A 22,642-nucleotide genomic window follows, 5' to 3' on the forward strand; every position below is an offset into this window, starting at 1 on the left:
ATTCAACTCCTCCATGATTTCAGAGCAGCTAAGCAAAAGGGGATATCAGAGAACATCAGTGAATAGCGTTAAGTGCTGTAGGGAAAAAGCAGGCAGAAATAGAAGAGGAAAAATTGAAAGCAAATTAAGACAAATTAGTTACCAGGAAATTGGAGAAGAAATGTTATGAGATATGCAATTATGTTAGATTTTCACAACTGGGCTGTAGAATTTGTAGCATTACAAGACAGGACAATTCTGACTGAAAGAGCAGTGGGTTGAAGAAACATACTAAGTACCCCTAGAAGACGCTGGTAATCAAAGCAAAAGGTTATTAAGGGCAGCTGTTGCTTTAAGCATATTCTGACCAAGTTTTAAATGCATATCTAAAAATGTACAGTGTGAATTCAACAAATAAACTTCTGAAAACGTGTATCACAATTGAGGTTGCCTACTGAAAGCACACTCAATAGCAAACCCTAGTTTCTTGCTGCCTAATGTGTGAAATAGCCCTTTCTGTGCCTAGCTTTAAGGAAATGTCAAAATATTCCTTTGAACATGTCATGTGTGTGTGTTATATGCTGTCAAGTCACTTCTGACTTGGGGAGACCCTGTGAATTGACATCTTCCAAAACATCCAATAATTAACAGTCTTGCTCAGGTCTTGCAAATTGGAAGCTGTGGCTTCCTTTACTGAGTTAAATAAGTTTGTGTGTATTCAGGGCTCATTTCGAGGGACAACACGCAGGATCGCAGTTCCGGCAGTTCCCCAAAGAGGTCATATGTCAGGTGGACCTGCCCACCTGACTCGGCCATTTTGGGCCCGTTTCAGCCTCGACTGGGGCTGAAACAGCCCGAATCGGGCCTCTGATGGGTGGTGGATCACTCTCCCACTCAGCAGCAGCCCGCTCCTGACCATTTTGGGCCCTTTTTTGGCCATTTTCAGCCCCCTTTTGCCATTTTGGGCCCAATTTTGGTCCTGAATGGCCAGGATTGGGTCCAAAACAGCCAGGATAGATGATGTCAGGGGGTGTGGCATGTGCTAATGAGTTATGCTAATGAACTATGCTAATGAGTTCCTCCAGCTCTTTTTCTATGAAATGACCCCTGTGTGTATTTATGTAGGGTTTTTAATATTTGTTACTGTGCGTTTAAATGCAGGCCTCTAAAGAAGGAGGGGGGTGGGTGGGTGAATGGAGTGTGCTGTGATTGGATGGTGGCTAAAACCTAGGTGGGCCAAGTGATCTGCAGTTTTTAGTCAGAGTGCTGAGAGAAAACTGCTCATTCTATGTCTGTGTGGATAAGAGGAAGGTTTATTCTGATAGTGAATAGTCGATAGTGTGGAAAATCAGTCTTTGTGACTGGGTATATATACCTTTAAGTATATATAACTATTAAGTATATATAACTATTTTGAAACCACCAAGCTTAAGAACTATTTTGAATTGATACACTTATCAAAACTCTGTAGCCATCATACTAATCTAATATACTAACAGTCAAGTGGCCCCAATCTAACGATACTTAAATCCAAAGATTGAAGCCATGAATGAACAAGGCAGATCTTCCTACATACCTGAAAAATGCCCCAGGTTTCAAAAAAAAAATCAATCTGAAATCCAACAAAAATACATAGGGGGAATTTTAAAAATCAAAATTATAGGAGTTTCTGCAGTCTTAATCAGATGCCCCCCCATGGCTGTTGCTAGCCAACTATAACAGTTTAGTCAGTATTCCAGGCTGAGGGAGAGGGCAGAGACCATTCCAGTAATGTTTTGGCCTTTGAGGGAGGGACTCCATGGGGTTAGGCCCAGAAGCAACCACCTGGCAACTTGACACCATATGGTTTTCAAGAGTCACCCAGGCCTGGCTGCTTGCTATTGTTCAACACCTCCTCCAAGCCAGTGTTGTATAATAGTTAGAGCTGCAGAGTAAAATTTGGGAGACCTTTGTTTTGAATCATCACTCTGTTGTCAAATCTCACAGGGTGACTTTGATCCAATCACACACACTCAGCCTAACCTACCTCTCTCGGTTGTTGTGAGGATAATATAGAGGCAAAAGGACAGTTACACAAAATTGAGCAAATTACTGAATGTGTTACAGACCCCAGTTAACATTACAGAAAGCCAGGGACTCTAACAACCTTAACAGTCGTTTAAGGAAGTAACCACATTGTTGGAGCGCTCATCTTTTTCTAATTTTTTTTGCTACTGATAGTGAAATCAGCAAAGTATGCTTAGCTTCATTAATGTAAAATACACATCCACTGGGATGTGCCATTCCCCTGTGAGCAGTAAATACATTAATCTTCCCATCCAGTTTTTAGAAGACCCGCTTCTATTATTCCTTGTCTTTCCATTTAAACAATACTTACTTTAGGAGAGAATTGATATCACGATTATTCAGTTCCAAGTACTTTTCATAATTCTTGGCATATGCTTGGAGAGGGATCAGTGCCTTGTGAATGCATGTGCAGATAGTGTTGCGCAGTTCTTCTACAGCTGGCTCATGCAGGCCCACAGACTCCAACAATGGTGTGCCACAGATGAACATGTTTTCAAGCACATACTAAAAGAATGCCAGAATAATGGTCATTAGACACAAGGAAGATTGTAGTCTGTTCCATTTTCTCCACTGAAGTAGTACACAGGATGAAAACCCATTTACTACTATACAGACTAACTATACTTTCCCAAAGTCCCATTTGTGAGATGTTGTTTGAACCATGTGTGGTCTCACTGCTGCTGCAGCTTATCTCTATGAGTCCATGATGGCAAGCTTCCTACCCCCAATCTTAGGCAATCTGGCACTTTGGCTATTCTATCCTATGTCTTCCTGAGCTGCTAACAAAACCAAGTAAAGCTATTTTCATAAGATAATAATGTGGTCTCCACTGCAGTTTCACCAAACAATGCCTGTAGAGGGAACTTCAAGGAGGCAGGAGGTATGTTATAAAAGGTAATTCTTGATGGGAAAAAGAACACCTCTACACACACAGGGTTTTTGAAATGTTATCTGCTGAACTATCTGAACTTGAATATAAAAATAAAGTCTCTCTTTAAAATATATAACAAAGCTCTTTGTGAAGAACTAATAAGATAAATGCACCAAACATATGATTTCATGCCCTTCCCCTAAATCAATGGCAGTACGATCTATTTGGGAATTTAAAAGTATAGCATCATTGTAGCTACTTCTCATTAAAACCTAGCATGTTTTTCTCAGTACAAAAATGTTAGCTAAATCCCCCTTCTGCACCATCTTTCCTCATCTTTCACCTTATTAAAATGGTTGAGCATTTTTTATCTGTGCATAAGCTGCTGTATGAAGTGTGCAGCTTCACCTGACATTTTCCTAACTAGAAAATATCAAGACGTGTAACCAAACCAAATCCCTTCCTGAAGCTCAGGATACATTAATTGGAGAATGGCATGACCTTTCCCCATATGAAGAAAGAAATCAGTTCTCTGCATCACTAGGCTGCTTTCCTATACACTTTCCATTTCCACAAATTTCACATGATAGTAACAGATGAACTTGCAGTCCATTCCTTATTAATTGTGCTGATGAATCTTCCTACAACAGTGCTGTAATATCACAGTAACATAGACATAAAGTTATGATACAGAAATTGCCAAATTACAAGTTATTTACTGGTACAAAAGTACAAATCCATTGTGTTGTAGCAGTTCAAGAGCTGGACTGGGACTTGGAAGACCTAGGTCCAAATCTTCTCTCAGCCAGGAAGCTCACTGGGAAACCTTGGGCCAGTCACCTTCTCTCGGCCTAATATATCACACAGAGTTATTATGAGGCTATAACGGGCGATAGGAGAGCCACAGATGCTATCTGGAGTTTCTGAGAGGAAGGGTGGGATAAAAATATGATAGACAGATAGATTTGGATAAGAAAGGCTACTTTTGTAGTGTCCCTAGTATAAGCATGTATCTTCAGGATGCATGCAATAGTATAACAGTGCCCCTTTTAAAAAACAGATCATATCCAGGTGACAAGGTTTTAAATTCCCCACTCACTTTCTCCAGCTGTGGTATGGTATGGGTGGCCAAAATCCCTTTATTAAACAGAGAAACAACTGCAATCTCAAAATTCTCCAAGGATGTGCTGAAACGAACACCAGTACTGTCCAGAATCAAGTCAACTATAAACACAGGATTTTTTCGTGGCCTGCAAAAGGGAGAATATGGGTATTTCTGTTAGGATTGAATCCCTTCCAGCACACATTTTGCTTTGACAGAAAAGGTGTTTTTTAAAAAAAAAAATGGTTGAACTGCTTCATCTAATAAAAACATAAAGGCCCTCTTTCTATCTGGGCTCCTTATATACAACTAGAGGCCCTTGATGGAAATATGCATCTCCATCTCCAGCAACAGGCCCATCTATCAAGTTCAATGGGACCAGGATGATCATTGTAATGTAAATGCACACCAGCATTAGCCATGCTTCAGGATCTTCCTTCATGGAATGGGCAAAACAGCCTAAAGGGATGCCGAAGGTCATTTCCTTTATCTCTCTGCAATGAGATGGTAGTAGTCACTAAGCCACCTCATATATTTTAATACAGCCTGCCCTTGGAAATATGTTTGGAATGCAGCAGAATAGCTTTCATACTGCACTCTTGGTTTTACTCCAAAATGTACACACACACATATTCTGCTAAACTAAAATTTATGCAGCTGCTTGTAAGTGAAAACCATTCGCTACATTTAGATATATCAAACAAGCCACAATTTATTTGTGATGAGCTAGAAATCCTTGGGCTCACATATCCTCATCTCACCACAGGGCTCATGGAGACTGCTTAGATTAGTGGTTTTGCTGTGATTGTATTTTCATTATAACCATAATATATTGCATAATGGGTATCACCCTGCCAATGCAGATCAAAATATCTTCACAACAGGACCACACAGGGTTTCCTTTGAAAACCTAAGAAAACCCCCAGGTTTCCAGAAAAATATAAAAGATTTCAAAAATAAAATGGGTTGGGCAAGCTAAAAAAATCACAATAGTAACAGCAATGTGGTCTGTAAATGGGGGGTGGGTGGGGTGACTTGGGGTGGCAGTATGAATTGCTGCAGCAAATCAAAATGGTACCTGGCAATAGATAGTGGTGAATATGGGTTGGGAAAGCAGAAGGAAGTCTGTAAGGGAAGCAAGGAGAGGAGAACAGGGGCTGGCAAGGGTGGAGAAAAACTGAAGAAGTTGATGGGGAAAGTGAGGAGGAGACAGCAGGCACAAGGGAACATGGGTGGGACAGACAACAAGACAGAGAGATGGGGGAGCAAAAAGTATAGATAGGGCGGAGCCAATATGAGATGGAGAAAGGGGGAGTGGAATGCCTCTGTCACTTAAGTCCTCACTGATCCCCTTCTTCTACTATGTGTTTTAGGGGCATGTAAAATGAAACAAACAAGTCAAGAATACACTTGGAAATCACTGGTTCAGTTTGTTAAAATGGCTTCCAGAATGATGCAACAAATTCAGGAAATGAAGCTGTAACTACTCCCCCCCCCCCCCCACCAAAAAAAAGTTTGCATGTTTCAGTTCAGTTTTTACTACACAGCAGCAACTCAGACAGGCAGTCAGGCACTGGGTCAGCAGTAGCTGGCAGCAGTCTCTGTTAACTGTTTTCTTTAATGACAACCAACCAATTGGATTCCAAGGGAGAGACTGAGCCCTAGTGTAGCATAACTCTGTTGATGGGAAGAATGTGTATGTTGCACATGAGTGTATTTTTACTTCCTGGAGAAGGGTATTGGCAGCACTGAGCGGCTCTGATTTACAAAAGGCTTGCTTTGCCCTAGGGAGGAGAGCAGCAGACATGGCACCATCAGTGTCACTTTGCCAATCCTTTTGAGTGCTTTTATGCACAATGCAAGGAAAGGCTGGCAAACAAAACAGGCACACATTCCTCCTTTCTTCCTCTCTATGAGCTCTTATTCTTACTTTTCTTCTGCATTGGTAGCTTAGAGAACTGAGGGAGGGAGCTGCTTGCCCTGCCTTTTATAGTTGTGCCTGTATGAAAAGCGTGAAAAAAGTCTAATCTAGTGTCTTGTGCTCTAGGAGCTTTGGAATATCCGTGGCTGGCCTGTGCATGTGCAGATCCCATGTATGCCTGCACAGAAGACCACTCATTGAACAACAGTTACTGGTAAGTGCAACCCTGTTTTCATCATTGTGTCTTCTGTGCAGTCCCACGTGGGAGATTAGTGAGCTGACTTATTCAGGAGGAGGGTGTGAAGCTCTTAAAGGAGCTTTGCCTACAGCTGAGTCCATGTGGAGTCCACATCAATGGTATAATGTTTGATGAATGTAGACAACGTTGACCAAGTGACTGCCATACACGAGTTGACTAGTGGGATGCCCAGTTTGAAGGCTGGCAAAGAGGATTATGCCCTCGAGGAATGTACCCTTATGTGAAGTGGACATGGTTGGTTACACTCTTTGTAACAAGTCTTAATGAGCCACACCAACCATTTGGAAATAGTATGCAGAGACTTTCTGACCCATTTTGTTCCCTTTAAATGATTTTAAAAGGTTAGGGTCCTTTTGAAAGGCAGCTGTCCTACTAAATAAAAGCACAAATCATGTTTAACATCCAGGGTGTACAAAAGTCTTTCTGTGTCATCCTGATATGTTGCAAAGAGTGGAATGCGGAGACAACCTTCAGCAAAAAAGGAAGTCTTGGATAGAGAACCACCTTGTCTGAGAACATCTTAATAAATGGAGAGTCGGCTTTAAGGGCTTGCAGTTCACTCACCCTCCTAGTCAAAGTTATGGCCACCTGAAAGGCTGTTTTAGCTGACAGCATTTTAGCGAACAAGTCGTGAGGGGCTCGAAAGGCTTCTACATAACAGAGGTGAGAACTAAGGAGAGGCTCCACTGAGAGATGGACATGGACACTGGGGGATATAGGTTAGCTAAGGAAAGACTTGCATTCTGACAGGGCAAAGAGAGATTTGCCATTGAAACAGCCACCAGTCAGACCTTAATGGCGGAATAAGCTAAACCTTGGTCTTTTAGCTGAACCAAATAAAATGAAAGGCAAGAACAAAAGATGAAAATCAACCCATTAGCTCTGGGCCAGTTCATGATGGAGAATCACATCATCCTGAAACAGGTCTGAGTTATCCTGTCTGGAGTGGGGAAGGCAAGGCCTTGGGAGGAGTCTAGAACTGCCCCCACAAAAATCACTCTCTTGGTAAACCAGGGATGACTTTTCCAAAAATGACTCTGAGGCCCAGCATGTTCAGATGTAGAGATATGTGTTGAGACAATGATTCCTTTATCTCGCCCACTAGAAGTCAATCATCAAGATTGGGGCTTTTCTCTGAGGTGGCTTATCACGAATGCCATGGCCTTTGTAAAGATATGAGGGGCAGAGGAAAGACCAAAAGGAAGAACCTTGTATTGATATTTTTGGACCCACACCGGAAGGGAAGGAACTTTCAGAACTGAACATTTATTGGAACATGAAAATATGCATCTTCTTCAAGGAGAAATAGTATGAGGGCGGATACATACCCAGTGAGCCTCATATCCATAGGCATAATAATGATGATATGAGCCATACAGTGAGTAACGGAACCAATGGCATCTTTGGTGATAAGCCAGTTCCAGTTGGTTGTTATTATCAGACAGAAGTGAGAAATTTCTACATTTTCCCAACGGATGCACAGAAAATGGTGGCAGCAGGGAAATAGCCGTGGATGGTTCAATGATTTCAGGAATCTCCCCCTCAGAGAGAGACAGAACCAATGCAGAAGGGCATCTCGGAGTTTGGGAAGGAGTTTTTGGAACCCTGGGAGGACTTGAAGGATCCAAGGTAGCCAGGGCCAAAGGTGAAAATTTCTTTCTCTTATGACCCTTTGATAGAGGGCTTTTCAACATGCTTGGACTTGAACTTTGCCTTTCCAGTAGGCAGCTCTGATTGGCACCGTGGAACCGACAAAGACACAGTAGGAACCAATTGATCCTTAGAAGCCAAGTCAGGTGCTGAAGAGCCAGAAATCTGATGCTGAGACTAAGGCCTTTATGGAAACACTTCTCTCTTAATTTTGAAGTGGAATAAATTGAATTTGTCACTGCTGGGGCGTATTTCAGTCATTAAAATGAATGTGTTACCTAGAGTGATGTTCTTGTTATACAAACTATCCCAATTGTAAAAGACAGAAAACATTTTGATAAATGGCAAAGGAAAATATCAGAATTTGTGTGGGCGGAGAAAAAGCCGAGAGTCAAGATGAAGGTGTTGTGTGATGCAAAAGAAAGGGGTGGGTTGCAATTACTAAATTTGAGATTGTACCATGAGGCGATATGTTTAACATGGTTGAGAGACTGGGCAAAATTATCTAACCATAAACTGTTAACTCTGGAGGGTCATAACAATTTGTTTGGCTGGCATGCATATTTATGGTATGATAAGCATAAAATGGACGGTATGTTTCAGCATCATTTTGTGAGAAGAAACGTTTTTATGTTTTGGCAAAAGTACAAGAAGTTTACAGGGGAGAAAAGGCCCATGTGGATTGTTCCGGCTGAAGTTGTAAATCCACATTCTGAGTACAAGGGAGAAGATTGGATAACATACAAAGAACTATTGTGGATGGACAGAGATTCTTTTAAAATAAAGGGCCATGAGGACTTACCGTTTAGGTATGGTTGGCTGCTATAACAACAAATTAAAGACTTATTTGAATTTGATAAAAGAAAAGTAGGTTTTAGAAGTAAAAGGTTTTAGAAGTAGAATTGGAAGAGCTTTTATTTGGAGGGGGAATAAAAATGATTTCTAAGATGTACAAACTCCTATTGAAATGGTATACAGAGGATGAGATGGTTAAAACTCAAATGGTGAAATGGGCAGTTAACTTTAATAAAGAAATTACAATGGAGGCATGGGAATATTTGTGGAAAAATACACTGAAAATATCTACATATGTAAATCTAAGAGAGAATGGGTATAAGATGATGTATAGGTGGTATTTAACACCAAAAAGATTAGCAAATGTAAGTAATGCCATATCAAATGCTGGAAATGTAAAAAACATGAAGGTTCTTTTTACCATATGTGGTGGACGTGTGAAAAAGCCAAACTTTTTTGGTCTAGGATTTATGCAGAAATGTCATTAATTATGAAAAGTAAATTGTTGAAGAGCAATATGGACTGAATATGGGAAAGGTCAATGTAAAGGACAGGAAACTGCTATTTTATATGACGGTGGCAGCAAGATTATTATATGCACAATATTGGAAGCAAGAAGAGATACCAGAAATTGAAGATTGGATTCAAAAACTGTTGTACATGGCGGAGATGGATAAAATGACAAGAAAGTTGAAAGAGCAAAATCCAAGTGAATTTTTAAATGACTGGGGAAAGTTTAAGGACTATTTGGAAAATAACTGGGACGCGAGAGGACAACTGTGGTCTTTGGATAACTACTAAAATTTATAGAGATATGTATGAACTTTACCTTTAATAATAGGTACAAATATTAGAATAGAGATAATGATAAGAAATAAAGAGGTTATAGTGCTGTTGGGGGGTCTAAAAAGAAAAGGGGGAGGGGGAAGGGGTGGGGACATATATATATTTAAAGGGGTAATTACAGTTATATTATGTAGTATGGAATATGTATGTCAACCTATCCAATAAAATTTTTTATTACAAATTGACTCTGAGGCCCAGCATGTTCAGATGTAGAGATATGTGTTGAGAGTAGACAATGATTCCTTTATCTGGCCTACTAGAAGTCAATCATCAAGATTGGGGCTTTTCTCTAAGGTGGCTTATCACGAATGCCATGGCCTTTGTAAAGATATGACGGGCGGAGGAAAGACCAAAAGGAAGAACCTTGTATTGATATTTTTGGATCCACACCGGAAGGGAAGGAACTTTCAGAACTGAACATTTATTGGAACATGAAAATATGCATCTTCTTCAAGGAGAAATAGTATGAGAGCAGATACATACCCAGTAAGCCTCATATCCATAGGCATAATAATGATGATATGAGCCATACAGTGAGTAACGGAACCAATGGTATCTTTGGTGATAAGCCAGTTCCAGTTGGTTGTTATTATCAGACAGAAGTGAGAAATTTCTACATTTTCCCAACGGATGCACAGAAAATGGTGGCAGCAGGGAAATAGCCGTGGATGGTTCAATGATTTCAGGAATCTCCCCCTCAGAGAGAGACAGAACCAATGCAGAAGGGCATCTCGGAGTTTGGGAAGGAGTTTTTGGAACCCTGGGAGGACTTGAAGGATCCAAGGTAGCCAGGGCCAAAGGTGAAAATTTCTTTCTCTTATGACCCTTTGATAGAGGGCTTTTCAACATGCTTGGACTTGAACTTTGCCTTTCCAGTAGGCAGCTCTGATTGGCACCGTGGAACCGACAAAGACACAGTAGGAACCAATTGATCCTTAGAAGCCAAGTCAGGTGCTGAAGAGCCAGAAATCTGATGCTGAGACTAAGGCCTTTATGGAAACACTTCTCTCTTAATTTTGAAGCCTGGACTTTTCAGTTCTGGAGCTAAGATTAAAACTGAGGATGGAGATTGATCAGATCCACTTGCATCGACTCTGGTATGCAGCTCCTCCTGAGCACTGAAAGGAATGATTCACCCCTCATAATGGGAACAAAACTACAAAGTACAGGGAGATATGGCGTTAACAGGCAAAAGCAGGATGGCAAGGTAATTTCTTGGCACTATTGTAAAGAAGGATTAAAATTTTTTTTTGCTGCAGTGCACTGGTTGGCAGTAACATTAATAATAACATTCAGTTTATATACCGCCCTTCAGGACAACTTAATGCCCACTCAGAGTGGTTTACAAGTACGTCATTATTATCCCCACAACAAAAGATGCTGTGAGATGGGTGGGGCTGAGAGAGCTCCAAAGAACTGTGACTAGCCCAAAGTCACCCAGCTGGCTTCAAGTGGAGGAGTGGGGAATCAAATCCGGCTCTCCAGAGCAGAGTCCTGCGCTCTTAACCACTACATCAAACTGGCAACTCTTCTACTTGGGCACTGGCCAGCCACTGCTGCTTTGTCAACCAGTTTCCCTCCACTGTGTATGCCCATCAACACTCACATTCTTCAAAGTCTATTGTTGTGCATGTATGTTTTGTGTCTGAGGAGCAACTCATTGGATCGGTTGGTTTTTCGACTAGGAGGGGGGAATAATGGTTGGTAATGCAGCTTTTGGTTAAGCGCAAATACAGCTTCGGTTTCCCAAAACCTCCCCCTCTTGAAAAGAACAGTGTGTGCACGTGCAGCCACCCATCATTTGCCTTTATGTCTTTCCCCAAGCATTCTTCAGGGTCTGTAAACACTGGACTCCATTGTACTGTGTGTACTAAAGCTCAATGGGTCAATTATTTGGTGGGAGGACTGTGTTCTGTGTGATTTTGGTGCTGTTATGTGCAAAACACCTGCCCCAAAGCCTCATTTCCTCAACCTCCTTTGAAAAGAACAGTGTGCGTGTGCACACACACAGCCAACTCCCACCTTGCATACTTGCAGTGCACTGAAATTCATGATAACAAAACCCCCAAATGGATTAGATCCAAAACAGCCCACCTGGAATAAAGCAATAATAGAATGAAGTTCATTCAGAAACCCCAGATTCAACACTGAAATCAATTTTTTTCAGTGTACACCTCTAATATGTTTTCAATATAAACGGATCAAGTGAGAATGCCCTCACACACAAAAAGATGCATAAATGCTACCATTAAAAAAAAAATGCAACAAGCAGGATAGTGCTATGCTTGTCTAAATTCACATAGTTATATGTGCTGAAAAACACACAAGTAAAAGAACTAAATTCTCCAAAATGCTATCCACATAGATTAATGGGCCTACCAGTCCTGTAGAATCTTATTCATGAGCATATAACGGTTATATATGTCAATAATACTTTTCATTTTTTCCCTCTACTTGAGCATTGACCAGATTATCAATGGCTTAATGTAGATGTGCATCTGCACTTGCACATTCCTACATGAGACATGATAATAAGGGTGGAACTCCATGTTGTTGTTGTTTTATGGAAAAGAAAACATCTTACCATACCCCAAAACTTAATCTTAATTAGCAATGTTAGAGATCATTAGTAACATTGTGGATAAGATTCAAATGCTTTTAGCATTCTTAAAAGCACGTTGTCAATTTATAAAAACTTCTCAGAGATAATCTTTCAGTATAAGGATTTTACACATTAAAAGAGCAAAAACTTAAAACATTAAAACACAAAGAATTAATGTATTGGTAAAGAATTCAATTATTGGTATTAAAGGTTAAGAATAAGACATAGATTAGTACAGCAATAGCAAGATTATTTAAGATAAAATGTTATATAAAAGCGCCATGCAGAACTCCCACCTGTCAACTGTCTCTTACTATAAATTGCTAAGGGATTCCGTTTTACAGCACACAAAAAGGTATAGTAAACAGTAAAAATGAAGATGTAAATAGTAGTTCTGTGAGACTATTTCAGCTGAGAACACAAATGTTCTGACCTGAAACATGCCCTTTTTGCATTCTCACCTTACTTCTGATCTTTTCAGAAGTGAAATCTCATTCATTTGGCCCATCTTTGTTTGGTGCATTATGTACTCGATGTCCGCACAGCCCAACCCTGCCCCCCCCTGGAAAAAGTGTTCTGATTGGAAGAAAGATCCTCTGAAAATGCTTACCTCATTGCACGTCATTTGTTTTGCACAACTGTTAAACTGCTACAGTGACCAATTGCCAATATCCTGCCTGAGAATCTCTCCTCCTCTCTTGCCTCCCACATGCTGGTGTTGCATCATTTTTTTTTAATTTCACGTTATGGTTCTGTACACTCAGGTGCCATGCAACCCTCTCACATGGTTTTGGATATCCAGCCTTGCCAAGAGCCAAAGCACCCTGCCCTTCAGTGCCGTGCCGCCCAGGACTCAGCCCTTGGGAACCCTGCCTGCTTCAATAATCTCTTTGCATTTCTAAGAATTAGAAACCTTTTAAAAAATTGGCTGAACTGTGTAGTGGATATGACTTTGGTTTCTAATCATCCAGAAACCTTTAGATTACATGTGTCTAGGTAGAATGTAGGTGCTAAATGGAGAGACACTTCTCAAGATGGCCAAACAAGGCAAGAGAACTGTGGGGTGTGACAGACAGACTGAGAGCCTCGCTACAAGTGACATCTTTCACGCGAAGGGCACTTGATCATTTTCGCAAGTCTTTCTGGGTACTGAAGTTCCTCTCCCACACCCCTTTTCCTTCTGTTCCTTCCCCTCTCTGTTAGCACGGCTGCCTGAAGAGACGGAGAAAGCCTACGACAGCAGCTTTTGCAAATCGTCTTGCTGGGGGGGTGGGGAATGCTCTAGAGAAAGCTGACATGTCGGTGAAGTCCTCCCCTCTCTGTTAGAACTGTTAGGATCGCTGCCTTAAAAGTCAGAGAAAGCCTGCGTTTGCAAATCGTTTCTCCAGTCGCAAGCCTGCTCTCAATGATCTTTGGGGGCGGGCAGCTGCAACTTTCTTAGCTTTCTCCAGAGCATCCCCCCCTCCCCGAGCAAGACGATTTGCAAAGTTGCAGCTGCTCGCCCCCAAAGATCATTGAGAGCAGGCTTGCGACTGGAGAAATGATTTGCAAACGCAGGCTTTCTCTGACTTTTAAGACAGCGATCCTAACAGTTCTAACAGAGAGGGGAGGACTTCACCGACATGTCAGCTTTCTCTAGAGCATTCCCCACCCCCCAGCAAGACGATTTGCAAAAGCTGCTGTCGTAGGCTTTCTCCGTCTCTTCAGGCAGCCGTGCTAACAGAGAGGGGAAGGAACAGAAGGAAAATGGGTGTGGGAGAGGGACTTCAGTACCCAGAAAGACTTGCGAAAATGATCAAGTGCCCTTCGCGTGAAAGATGTCACTTGTAGCGAGGCTCTGAGTGTACATAGGAGCGATTATTGTTACTTGTTATGAGCCCCTTTCATTCTCTCAGTTAGATTTTGCCTTTAACCTTTTTCTTCTTGCTCCCTCTGGGGAGATTGCTGCCACCAGGAATCATATTCCAAAATAATTTAAATTTCCCCTTTAAATAATGTGCCCAAGGGTCAGGTTCCTTTGTGGTACTATGTGGCCCTGAGGAAAGGAATGGGATATAGAATAACTCTGGGATAAAAAAACAAAATAAACTTTTATTTTTACAAGAAATGTATTGGTTTCATATTATTTCTTAAACTTGATGGTTTCAAAAAGTGTTATCTGTTCTCAAAGTTTCTTTTCATAAACACAATCACTCAAATACATTTAGAATTTCTCTCAGGCTGTACACAGCTTGCCTGCTTTCCCCAGACTCAATATTTCTCTCAGAAATTCTTAGACTTGCTCCGGCTGCACACAGCTTGCCTGCTAAAACCAGACTCAATATTTCTCTCAGAAATGCTTTAGATTACATGTGTCTAGGTAGAATGTAGGTGCTAAATGGGGAGACACTCCTCAGGATGGCCAAAACAAGGCAAGAGAACTGTGGCATGACGGACAGACTGAATATACACAAGAAGCTGGGGCCATTTTTTAAAAAAAAACCCTGGAAGCTGAAAGAAGAGAGGGCAGGAAAGGGGAAGGAAAGGAGAGGAGGAAAGGGGTGGGGGAAGAAGAGTCAAATAGACCAATTATTGTGCAGGGGTGGGTGAATTGAGGAAAGGTGAATGTAAATATCTGCACGGGAGTCAGATCTGGCATGTTATCACATTGAGGAAAAAGTTGTGGGGAAACAGCATAAATTAAAATGGTGCAAACTCTAGGGATACTGTCTGGGTCACCAGTGAAGGTACTGAGTGCATAAATCAGAAAAATATCCATCACAGTATAGGGCCAGGGGGGTGGGGGGAGGGCAAACAGCCTGTGCATAAAAAGTCACAGTCTCAAAGAACTACTATTTACCTCTTTAGGGGAAACATACAGGTTGTCAAGTGTTTTTTGTATGTTTCTCCTAAGGAGACAAATAGCAACCCTATGGAGCCATTTCAGATTGTAATGATTGGATGGTGGCAGTAATCATCCTCTCTCTGTATCATGGTGTGGAGCTGAATTGAACTCATAGCTATTATTTACAATGGAGAAAAAAACACTTGTAAGATCCACTCATGGAACACCCAGCGCCACATATAGGAGGTGCATTAACCTAATGGGGGTTTTAAATGCAGGATAGCTATCATGTAAACAAGACACGTCACATTAACAAACCAACTAAAATTCCCTTTTTTGCATTGCTGAGACATGTATAGAGGGAGAATGGGGGAAATGCCCTATTAGAAAAATAAGTCCAGGTTATTTGCTGACCAGCTCAGTTCAAAGGGGAAGGCTGAAGTATGCAAAAGGAAGAATCAGTTCTGAATACCATCTTGAAGCCTCATAAACCACAGACTGCCAAAATTTTCATTTCAGAACATAAAGAATCCTTGGGTTATACAATTAGAATACAATCATCAACGTGCTCTTTCATTTCCTTCATTTCTCTCCTTACTTGTATGGGCTGTTAACAAGATCATCTCCCCAAATCATATCCTCAGGGCAATTCAGAACACTATAGGAAGCATCCAAAAAGAGCTGGACAAAGTTAACCAGTGAATCCTGGACCAGGTAACGTACAGAATCCTGCAACATGAACTTGATAAGCTCCATGAGCTGGTGAAGCTTGGACATCTCGTACACCTCCCACTTGGTCTCATACAGATTGTACCAGCCTTTGCCTATATCCCTTAGACTGCTTCTCACGGCTATCTTTAGAGTATTGATCCATGTGTCCTTGAGGAACATTGAAATCTAAAGAAAAACAGAACAAAGAATGTCAACCACAGGGCTAAACATGCAAACAAATGTTAAGCAACCTTGACAGCTGCTTCCCCAAGGCAAATCAGCTTTGGGATGATTTCAAGGAAGTGGGAATGTAACCCTTTCCCACCTGCTGCTTTTCTACTGTAAGGCCTTTTCTGTTTGGGTGATTTTCACCAGCTTCCTATACCACTTCAGGTTTTCTTCTGAATTCCACATGCTTATCTCCTCCTTCAGATTTCAAAGAGGTGCTTTCAGGGTTTCCTTTAGAATTTTTGCACTGCACTTATTCCCTGATATTTTTCTCAATGCAGTTTTGAGTCAGCTTTTTCAATTGTGCAGAATTTTCCATTTGATTTCTCCCCCTTCTGTTCTGCCCTCCCCTTGGTCTCTCCAACCTCCTCTCAGCTCTTCCCTCCCCTTCCCCCTCATTCCCTTTGTCCCCCTCCTTTCCCAAGATGCATTTTTTTCTGAAGAAAACTTAATGCTGTTATTGCATTGTGTTGGTTTGCTCTCCTGGTGCCAGCCTCTGTCTCCCAGTTCTCAGCCCATGCAGGGCTCTCTGGTTTGGATAATCGGGGGAGGGGTCATAAACTGTAAACAAAATGTCTACTCGGAGAATGGATGTCACGTATCAGGGATTTTTTTTAAAAAAATAAGCATAACGATATTTACGGCTTATTACTCCCTCCCCCCCAGGCCAAACCAGAGAGTCCTGTCCAGGCTGACCCAGAACTGGGAAACAGAGGCCAGCACTGGGTGTGTGTGTGCAATCTGAAACAATGCAATAGCAATGACATTATGACATTATACTGTCATTAAGTTTTCTTCACACAAAAAGGCGCATCATCATAATATAATGACAGGCATAATTTGTGTTGTGGTTTCATGGATCTCTTTTAGGTTTTCAAAGATTAACTATCTATGCTTTTTGAGTAAAAAGTTCTGTTTGGGGTTACTCTGTGGCAACACTGCATATGTGCTATGTTAGCCTTCCTTTCACTTTTGTTTCTCTTTCATTTTTCCCCACTGCTAATGCCTTAGTACTGGGCGCCTTCTGCCATCGTAAGGTCACAATATAATAACACAATTGGGCACTCAAATTTTTTTAAAAGGGGTGGTGATGATGTAACAGCACCTTTGACACTCACAGTGATACCAATAATGACATCCATACCTCACCACATAACTCTCTTTATTTCATGGCAGTGCTGACAAGAAAAGATGGCACCCACACCGGGATTAAAAGTGGTGTGCAGAACGGTAGGTGGCCAAAATGAATCTGATCTTTTGAGGAGCAAACACTCAAAAAGAGAGGAGTAAATTGTCTGTGCAGAAAAGGCCTAACTCTCTCTCACCCTAGACACTCTCTTCTATGGATATCCAGATCTATATTTGTAAGGGTAAACGTGTGTCCAGAATTCAAGGAGAGGGAGAGCACTGGGAAGGTTGCAGTGGAAACAGGGCAACCTGTTTAAGCACACCACCCTTCTGTTTCTCCACTACAAATCATCTTCTGAAGAAGTTTTGTCTACAAAAAGCAGTCTTCAAAGAATTATTACATGCATTTCTGCTCACAAAATATCATCTAGAAAGCAGGCACAACACTGCTGTCTACTGCAATAAACATTCAAGTAATGGTAACAATGGTCCCCGTAGCAATCTTCTTTGAAAGAAATCTTACTCTGTAAGATTTGTTTCAGTTCAGCATTCTGAATGGGATAACATTAATGCAACATCTTACTCTTAACAAGCTCAGAAAAACCTCTATTTTACTAATACAGGACAGCTGTAATTCTTCCTTCTAATTTTCATCTTCATTTTTGAAATTTTTGCAGGAAATGGCTTTAGGATTAAGAGAAATCAGCATGCACAGTGCCATTGTTTCGCTTTCAATTGCTTTAGTTCCTAACAGCCAAATTGTGTTTTGGCATTTGAGGAAATTAAAGATTGTTGAGGAATATCAGGGGTTACTTTCTGAAAAGGAAATACTGGAAACAGTTGGGCACCATGCAAAATGTGTTCATATGGCCATCTGGATTCTGCCCAAATTGGTTTTGAGAAAGTATAAGCCCTTTGATCACAGTCAAGAGAATAGGACATCATTCTGAAAAACTCCGGTCCTCTTTAATACTACAGATTACAGATTATTCTTAAGGAGCTTCTTACATTTCTCCTTCTACAGCATTCAGTCCAATAACTCTAGTTAAAGGCTCCTTACATTTTGCATAAGCCCTTCTCTGCAAAACATCTCTCCCTTCTGCCTTACCTGAGAAAAAGTCTGTGTCTGGATTTGTTCAAACTCCTCTAGACGGCCATACTTAGTCAGGGTTGAATGGAACAGTGACATTGCAGCAGTTTTATTGCATTCATCTCGCACCTGGCACAAAGCCATGATGACTTCTGGCCGTGTCAGGAGGGAGACAAAGCTAAAAGCTTCTCTTTGCTCATTAAACGGGTACTCTGGGACTTCAATGAGACCTGGTGGCAAAAATGTGATCTTCAGTAAGTGGCAAAAGTAATGTCACAACATTTATGCTAAGCTTGTGTCCTTACTTCCATATTAAGTATAGGGGCACTGCTCCTTAAGCATGTTAAGCAGATAAGTCAACTACAGCAATATTGTTCCCCCTAGAGCACTTTGAAAGAGGCCTACTTTGGTTATTAATCCACCTTCAGATTCTGTTGCCTCCAGCTTGTTTCCTTGAAAGCGAGGCTACTCCATCATTGCTTCTATTCCTTACCATCTCCCCCCTTTGCTCTTTAAAACAGTGGCCCAACTTTTCTTGCCAAAACTGACTTCTAATCAGTTCTTTGGATTTGTAGCCTCCAAGCAGGCATGCAGGCTCCAGTGCTACTACCCAGTCACGCTCTCCCACACCTTACCTTTTCTTAATAGGCCTTATTGAAAAGATTATAGATAGTGAATAGGTACAGGAAGAGGTACCCATGGGCCAGGAACAATAGCAGGAAATGCTGGCTGTGACATGCATGGAAAGGATTAAATAACTATAGGGAACAATCTTAAACAAGTCTCCTGAGAACCCCCATTCTGTTTAATGAGGCTTACTCCCAGGAAAGTGTTCTTAGGATTGCAGCCATAATCAAGCACTAAAGGAACTATGTTCAAGGCTTTTTCCTGACTGGGGAAATCCTGTTATTTTCTGATCTGACCAGCAATCAAACCTTCTACTCAAAACATTCAAATCTAGCTTGCAAACATCAGCACTAGAAGCTTCCTTTTTCATAACACTGAGACTCTCAAGTGCTAAATTTTATAGATAATATCAAATTCTATATTTACACAGATTTGCAAAATAGACACAACCTTGCTTGTTGGGCATTATTATTATTGTTCTAAATGTGGGTGGAGCAAAAGAATGGCAGTTGTCATGCCTGGCACTGCCGTGACCCTTTGCCCATCTAGCTCCATCCCTCAGAACCTTCATAGCAAGGACTTGCGGCATCACTCATATGAGTACAATGTAACTGCCTTCATCCAAAAAGCCTTGTAGAGATTTTAAAAAATGCATTTGTTATCTAGTTTGCTTAAAAGGGAGTACACAGTACAAGTTAAAAACTGACTTGGACCTACATAATTAACAAAGTGAATTCAGGCAGAGTATTCACACTGTAGGTGTTTCAATGGATTCAAGGATATCTTATTGACAAAGGATGCAATCCTAAGAACACATTCCTGGGAGTAAGCCCCATTGAATAACATGGGACTTACTTCCATGTAGGCCTGCTTAGATTTTCTCCCCAAAAGATACAAATCTGTGACATAATAAATCTCTTCTTAATATTATCTCCTGCCTCATATATAGTATAGTTTCAAGTTAATCACGACAAACAAGAGAGATTTTTGCAGCCTGGAAAGAACTTGTTCATCTCTGCTGTGCCACCTACCCTTCTCTGGTACCTTCTCTTCCTCCTTCTCAGGCAGAGTGATATAAAAGAATGTTTGAGGCTTCGAAGTGACAATTCTGTCAAAGTTAATTTTGTTCATGGTACGTTCATAGTCTAGGGATGCTTCCTTCCCCAGGTGATACAGCTGATTTAAAACGCTAAGTATAATTAAAAAACTAATTAACAGAATGAACAATGACCGCTCAGAATTATATGCCTGCATCACTCAAACATCTGAAATCCCATATTCAACTCCCCTATGGTCACTTATGCTTTGTATTGTATTTTCATTAAAAGGGTCTGAAGCACACTAGACCTGGAATGGGAAAGCAGGTTATGGAGAAAGATCAGGAGCCGGTGGGGTACAGTTTTATGGCACCTAGGACTGTATGGGTTAATGACTGAGGGAAGAAAATTAGAAATTATATTTCCATTTTTGTTTTTTGTTTCTCTCCAGGTCTCTATAATTGGGAAGCTGGCTACAACTTTGCTCTGCATGCATTGAGAATTTTCTTTCTCCACTTTTCAGTCTGCACGAAGAGGTTTCTATGGCCCTTGGAAAGGACATGTGACTGTGCTGTGCCCATCAGGGCCATTGCACATTGCAGATAGGGTGTCTGAGCATATTTAAGCCATAGGAATGCTCTATTCCTCCCTTCATCCTTTGCCAGGCACAGTTTACCCAGTCATATTTCCCTTGAAGGGTCAGTGCAGGCATGAGCTGGTTGCTTCAGGGCCAAGTAGGATTTTTTTTACCTCCAAGTGAGATGTTTTGTATCTGCTGTTCCAGACTGGCCAGAAGTGAAGGTTTTTTTCACCCATTCTACACCACCCTCCACCCAGAATCATGGTTTTTCTTGTATGATCAATACATTTTGTAATTGGGAATTGCCGTCACAATTATTAGCTGACAGAATGCAAAGCTAGGAGGAGGCTGATTGGAACACTCAAATCAGGTTAAAGGGCTGCCTTAAGGCATATATTATGAGAACTGGGGTGGGGCAGGGCTTGCTCTGTAAGGCTGACATGGCATAGAGCAGACTGTCCCAGATCTCTAGGATTTAAGGTAAACAATGTGGTAGCTAATGGGGGCAGAGCTACTTGTTTCGTTAGTTACAAACTGCATTTGTGCTCTATTGGCCAGGTAGTTACATACATTCTAACAATTTTAGGACAACCTGAACAAGGCAGCTTTCTGCAATGGGTTAAGTATTGAATTAAGCTATGCTGCAGTTCTTTCAATAAAACTGTGGCCTCGTTAAATACAAATTCATGTGCCACATGTTCCTTCTGGGGTTGAAGGCCAATATAAAGTTTATAAGTGTAGAAAAAATCATTCCTGAATCCTATGCTCCAATCCAACAAAAGACATTGGAGCACATCTGGAATAGCCTCCTTATTCACATCACTGTGTTCATTTGGGCCCAAGTAATGTTATCTGTCTTTGGGTGCACATGGAGATGTGCTTCCCCATCCAGACTCTGAGTTATTCTGTATAACTAGCAGCCTGCAACTTGTGCTGGATTAGTGTTGTTATAATTGCATGCAGAAGCCTAAATTAGATTAGGATAACCCTATATTTGAATGCTAAAATTAAATGGGGAGGTCCTCAAAACCTCCTCCATATATTTTCTGAATGTATAAAATGCCTGAAATATTGATGCAGACCCAGATTTCAGTCCAGCCGTAGAACTGTTCATAGATAGTTTCTAGGTTTGCGCAAAAACTCTATTGCTTTTCACACCTCTGTATCAGAATGTGGGAAAAGCTGTCACAACTCAGTGAAGTGGACTGTATATCAATGACACTACTGGCTGATGACTCATCTAGCTTAGGACAGCTCAAATGTTCCAAACCATGGAGTCTGCAGAATGGCAACTGGAGGGACTCTCCTCACTTCCATATTGAGATTTCCTCTCCTTCTGTACAGTTATACATCATTCCTGATCTAATATTAAAATATGCATTAGCAATTGCTAATAAGTAGAAGAGCAGCCTAACTTTGATTAGGAAACAACTCTGGTTCCTGTAAGAAGAGGCACTAACCACCACAAAGGATTCTTGAAAACCATCTAAATTCTGCTTAAATTATGGATGGATTACAATTCTTTTATCACTTCCCAATAACACAAATTATATAGGTGCTCCTTAAACTTTTCAAATATTTGTGTGTGTCTCGTCTGGGATGGCATCAAAGTTTCATTCAACTAAATGCACTTTCTGTTCCTGTTTGCAGCTACTATTTTTCTCCTTTAATTTTTTTGTTTGCTTCTGTAGGCTGGGTGCCCAACAGAAGGAGCAAATAGAAAAAAAAAGAATAGAAAAGGAGATAGGGATGGGACTATAAAACTGCCCTGTTGAGTGTTCCTTAGATCAAACATGATACAAAATGCATAGCCATGGTTGGAATATTTCAGTGAATTAATTTCACTGCCCATGAAGAATCATCATGATACTTACAAACTTCCCTTCCTCAGATGTGGAGTGTCCACTGCCAACTGCTTCATTCGCAGAAGACTCTTCTCTTCAATGCTTTGCAAACCATCCATAGGCATACAGTCCACATACAGATTGTACAATAACAGTGCCTGTGTTTTCTTCCGCAAGTAATTAGCAGAGATTACTCGCTGGGCAAACACACAAGGATCCTCTGCGAGAAAAAGCAAACGGACCCGGGGCAGCCAGTACTGACATGGCATCAGGGGGGCTCGCCCTGGACAGAAATCAGAAAGGGATTAAGTGGCCATAAGATAAATAACAGAAGCTAGAAACCTTAGGTCCCAAAGATGGCCCATGTGCCTACAAGTCTACTATTATCAAGCGGGCATCCTTGGTACCGTAAAACTAATGAAGAATCGAAACTGAGATTCAGATGAGGGCGAGCAGAAGTGTAAACATGTAACTGGGTTTG

At 41.1% G+C, this 22,642-nt stretch overlaps 1 protein-coding gene across 1 annotated transcript in view; it reads right to left on the minus strand.

Moving 5' to 3' along the window:
- Positions 1-22,642, minus strand: part of DNAH1 (dynein axonemal heavy chain 1) — a 295,393-nt gene that overhangs the window by 227,716 nt on the left and 45,035 nt on the right. The window contains exons 8-13 of the mRNA XM_054976957.1: positions 22,192-22,444; positions 19,732-19,889; positions 18,092-18,303; positions 15,515-15,813; positions 4,017-4,167; positions 2,357-2,550 (exon numbers count right to left, since the gene is read on the minus strand). Coding sequence (XP_054832932.1) covers positions 2,357-2,550; positions 4,017-4,167; positions 15,515-15,813; positions 18,092-18,303; positions 19,732-19,889; positions 22,192-22,444 — 1,267 coding nt within the window. The remainder of the gene's footprint in view (positions 1-2,356; positions 2,551-4,016; positions 4,168-15,514; positions 15,814-18,091; positions 18,304-19,731; positions 19,890-22,191; positions 22,445-22,642) is intronic.

Source organism: Eublepharis macularius, chromosome 4 (assembly GCF_028583425.1).
Source record: "Eublepharis macularius isolate TG4126 chromosome 4, MPM_Emac_v1.0, whole genome shotgun sequence".
NCBI classification, from domain to species: domain Eukaryota; kingdom Metazoa; phylum Chordata; class Lepidosauria; order Squamata; family Eublepharidae; genus Eublepharis; species Eublepharis macularius.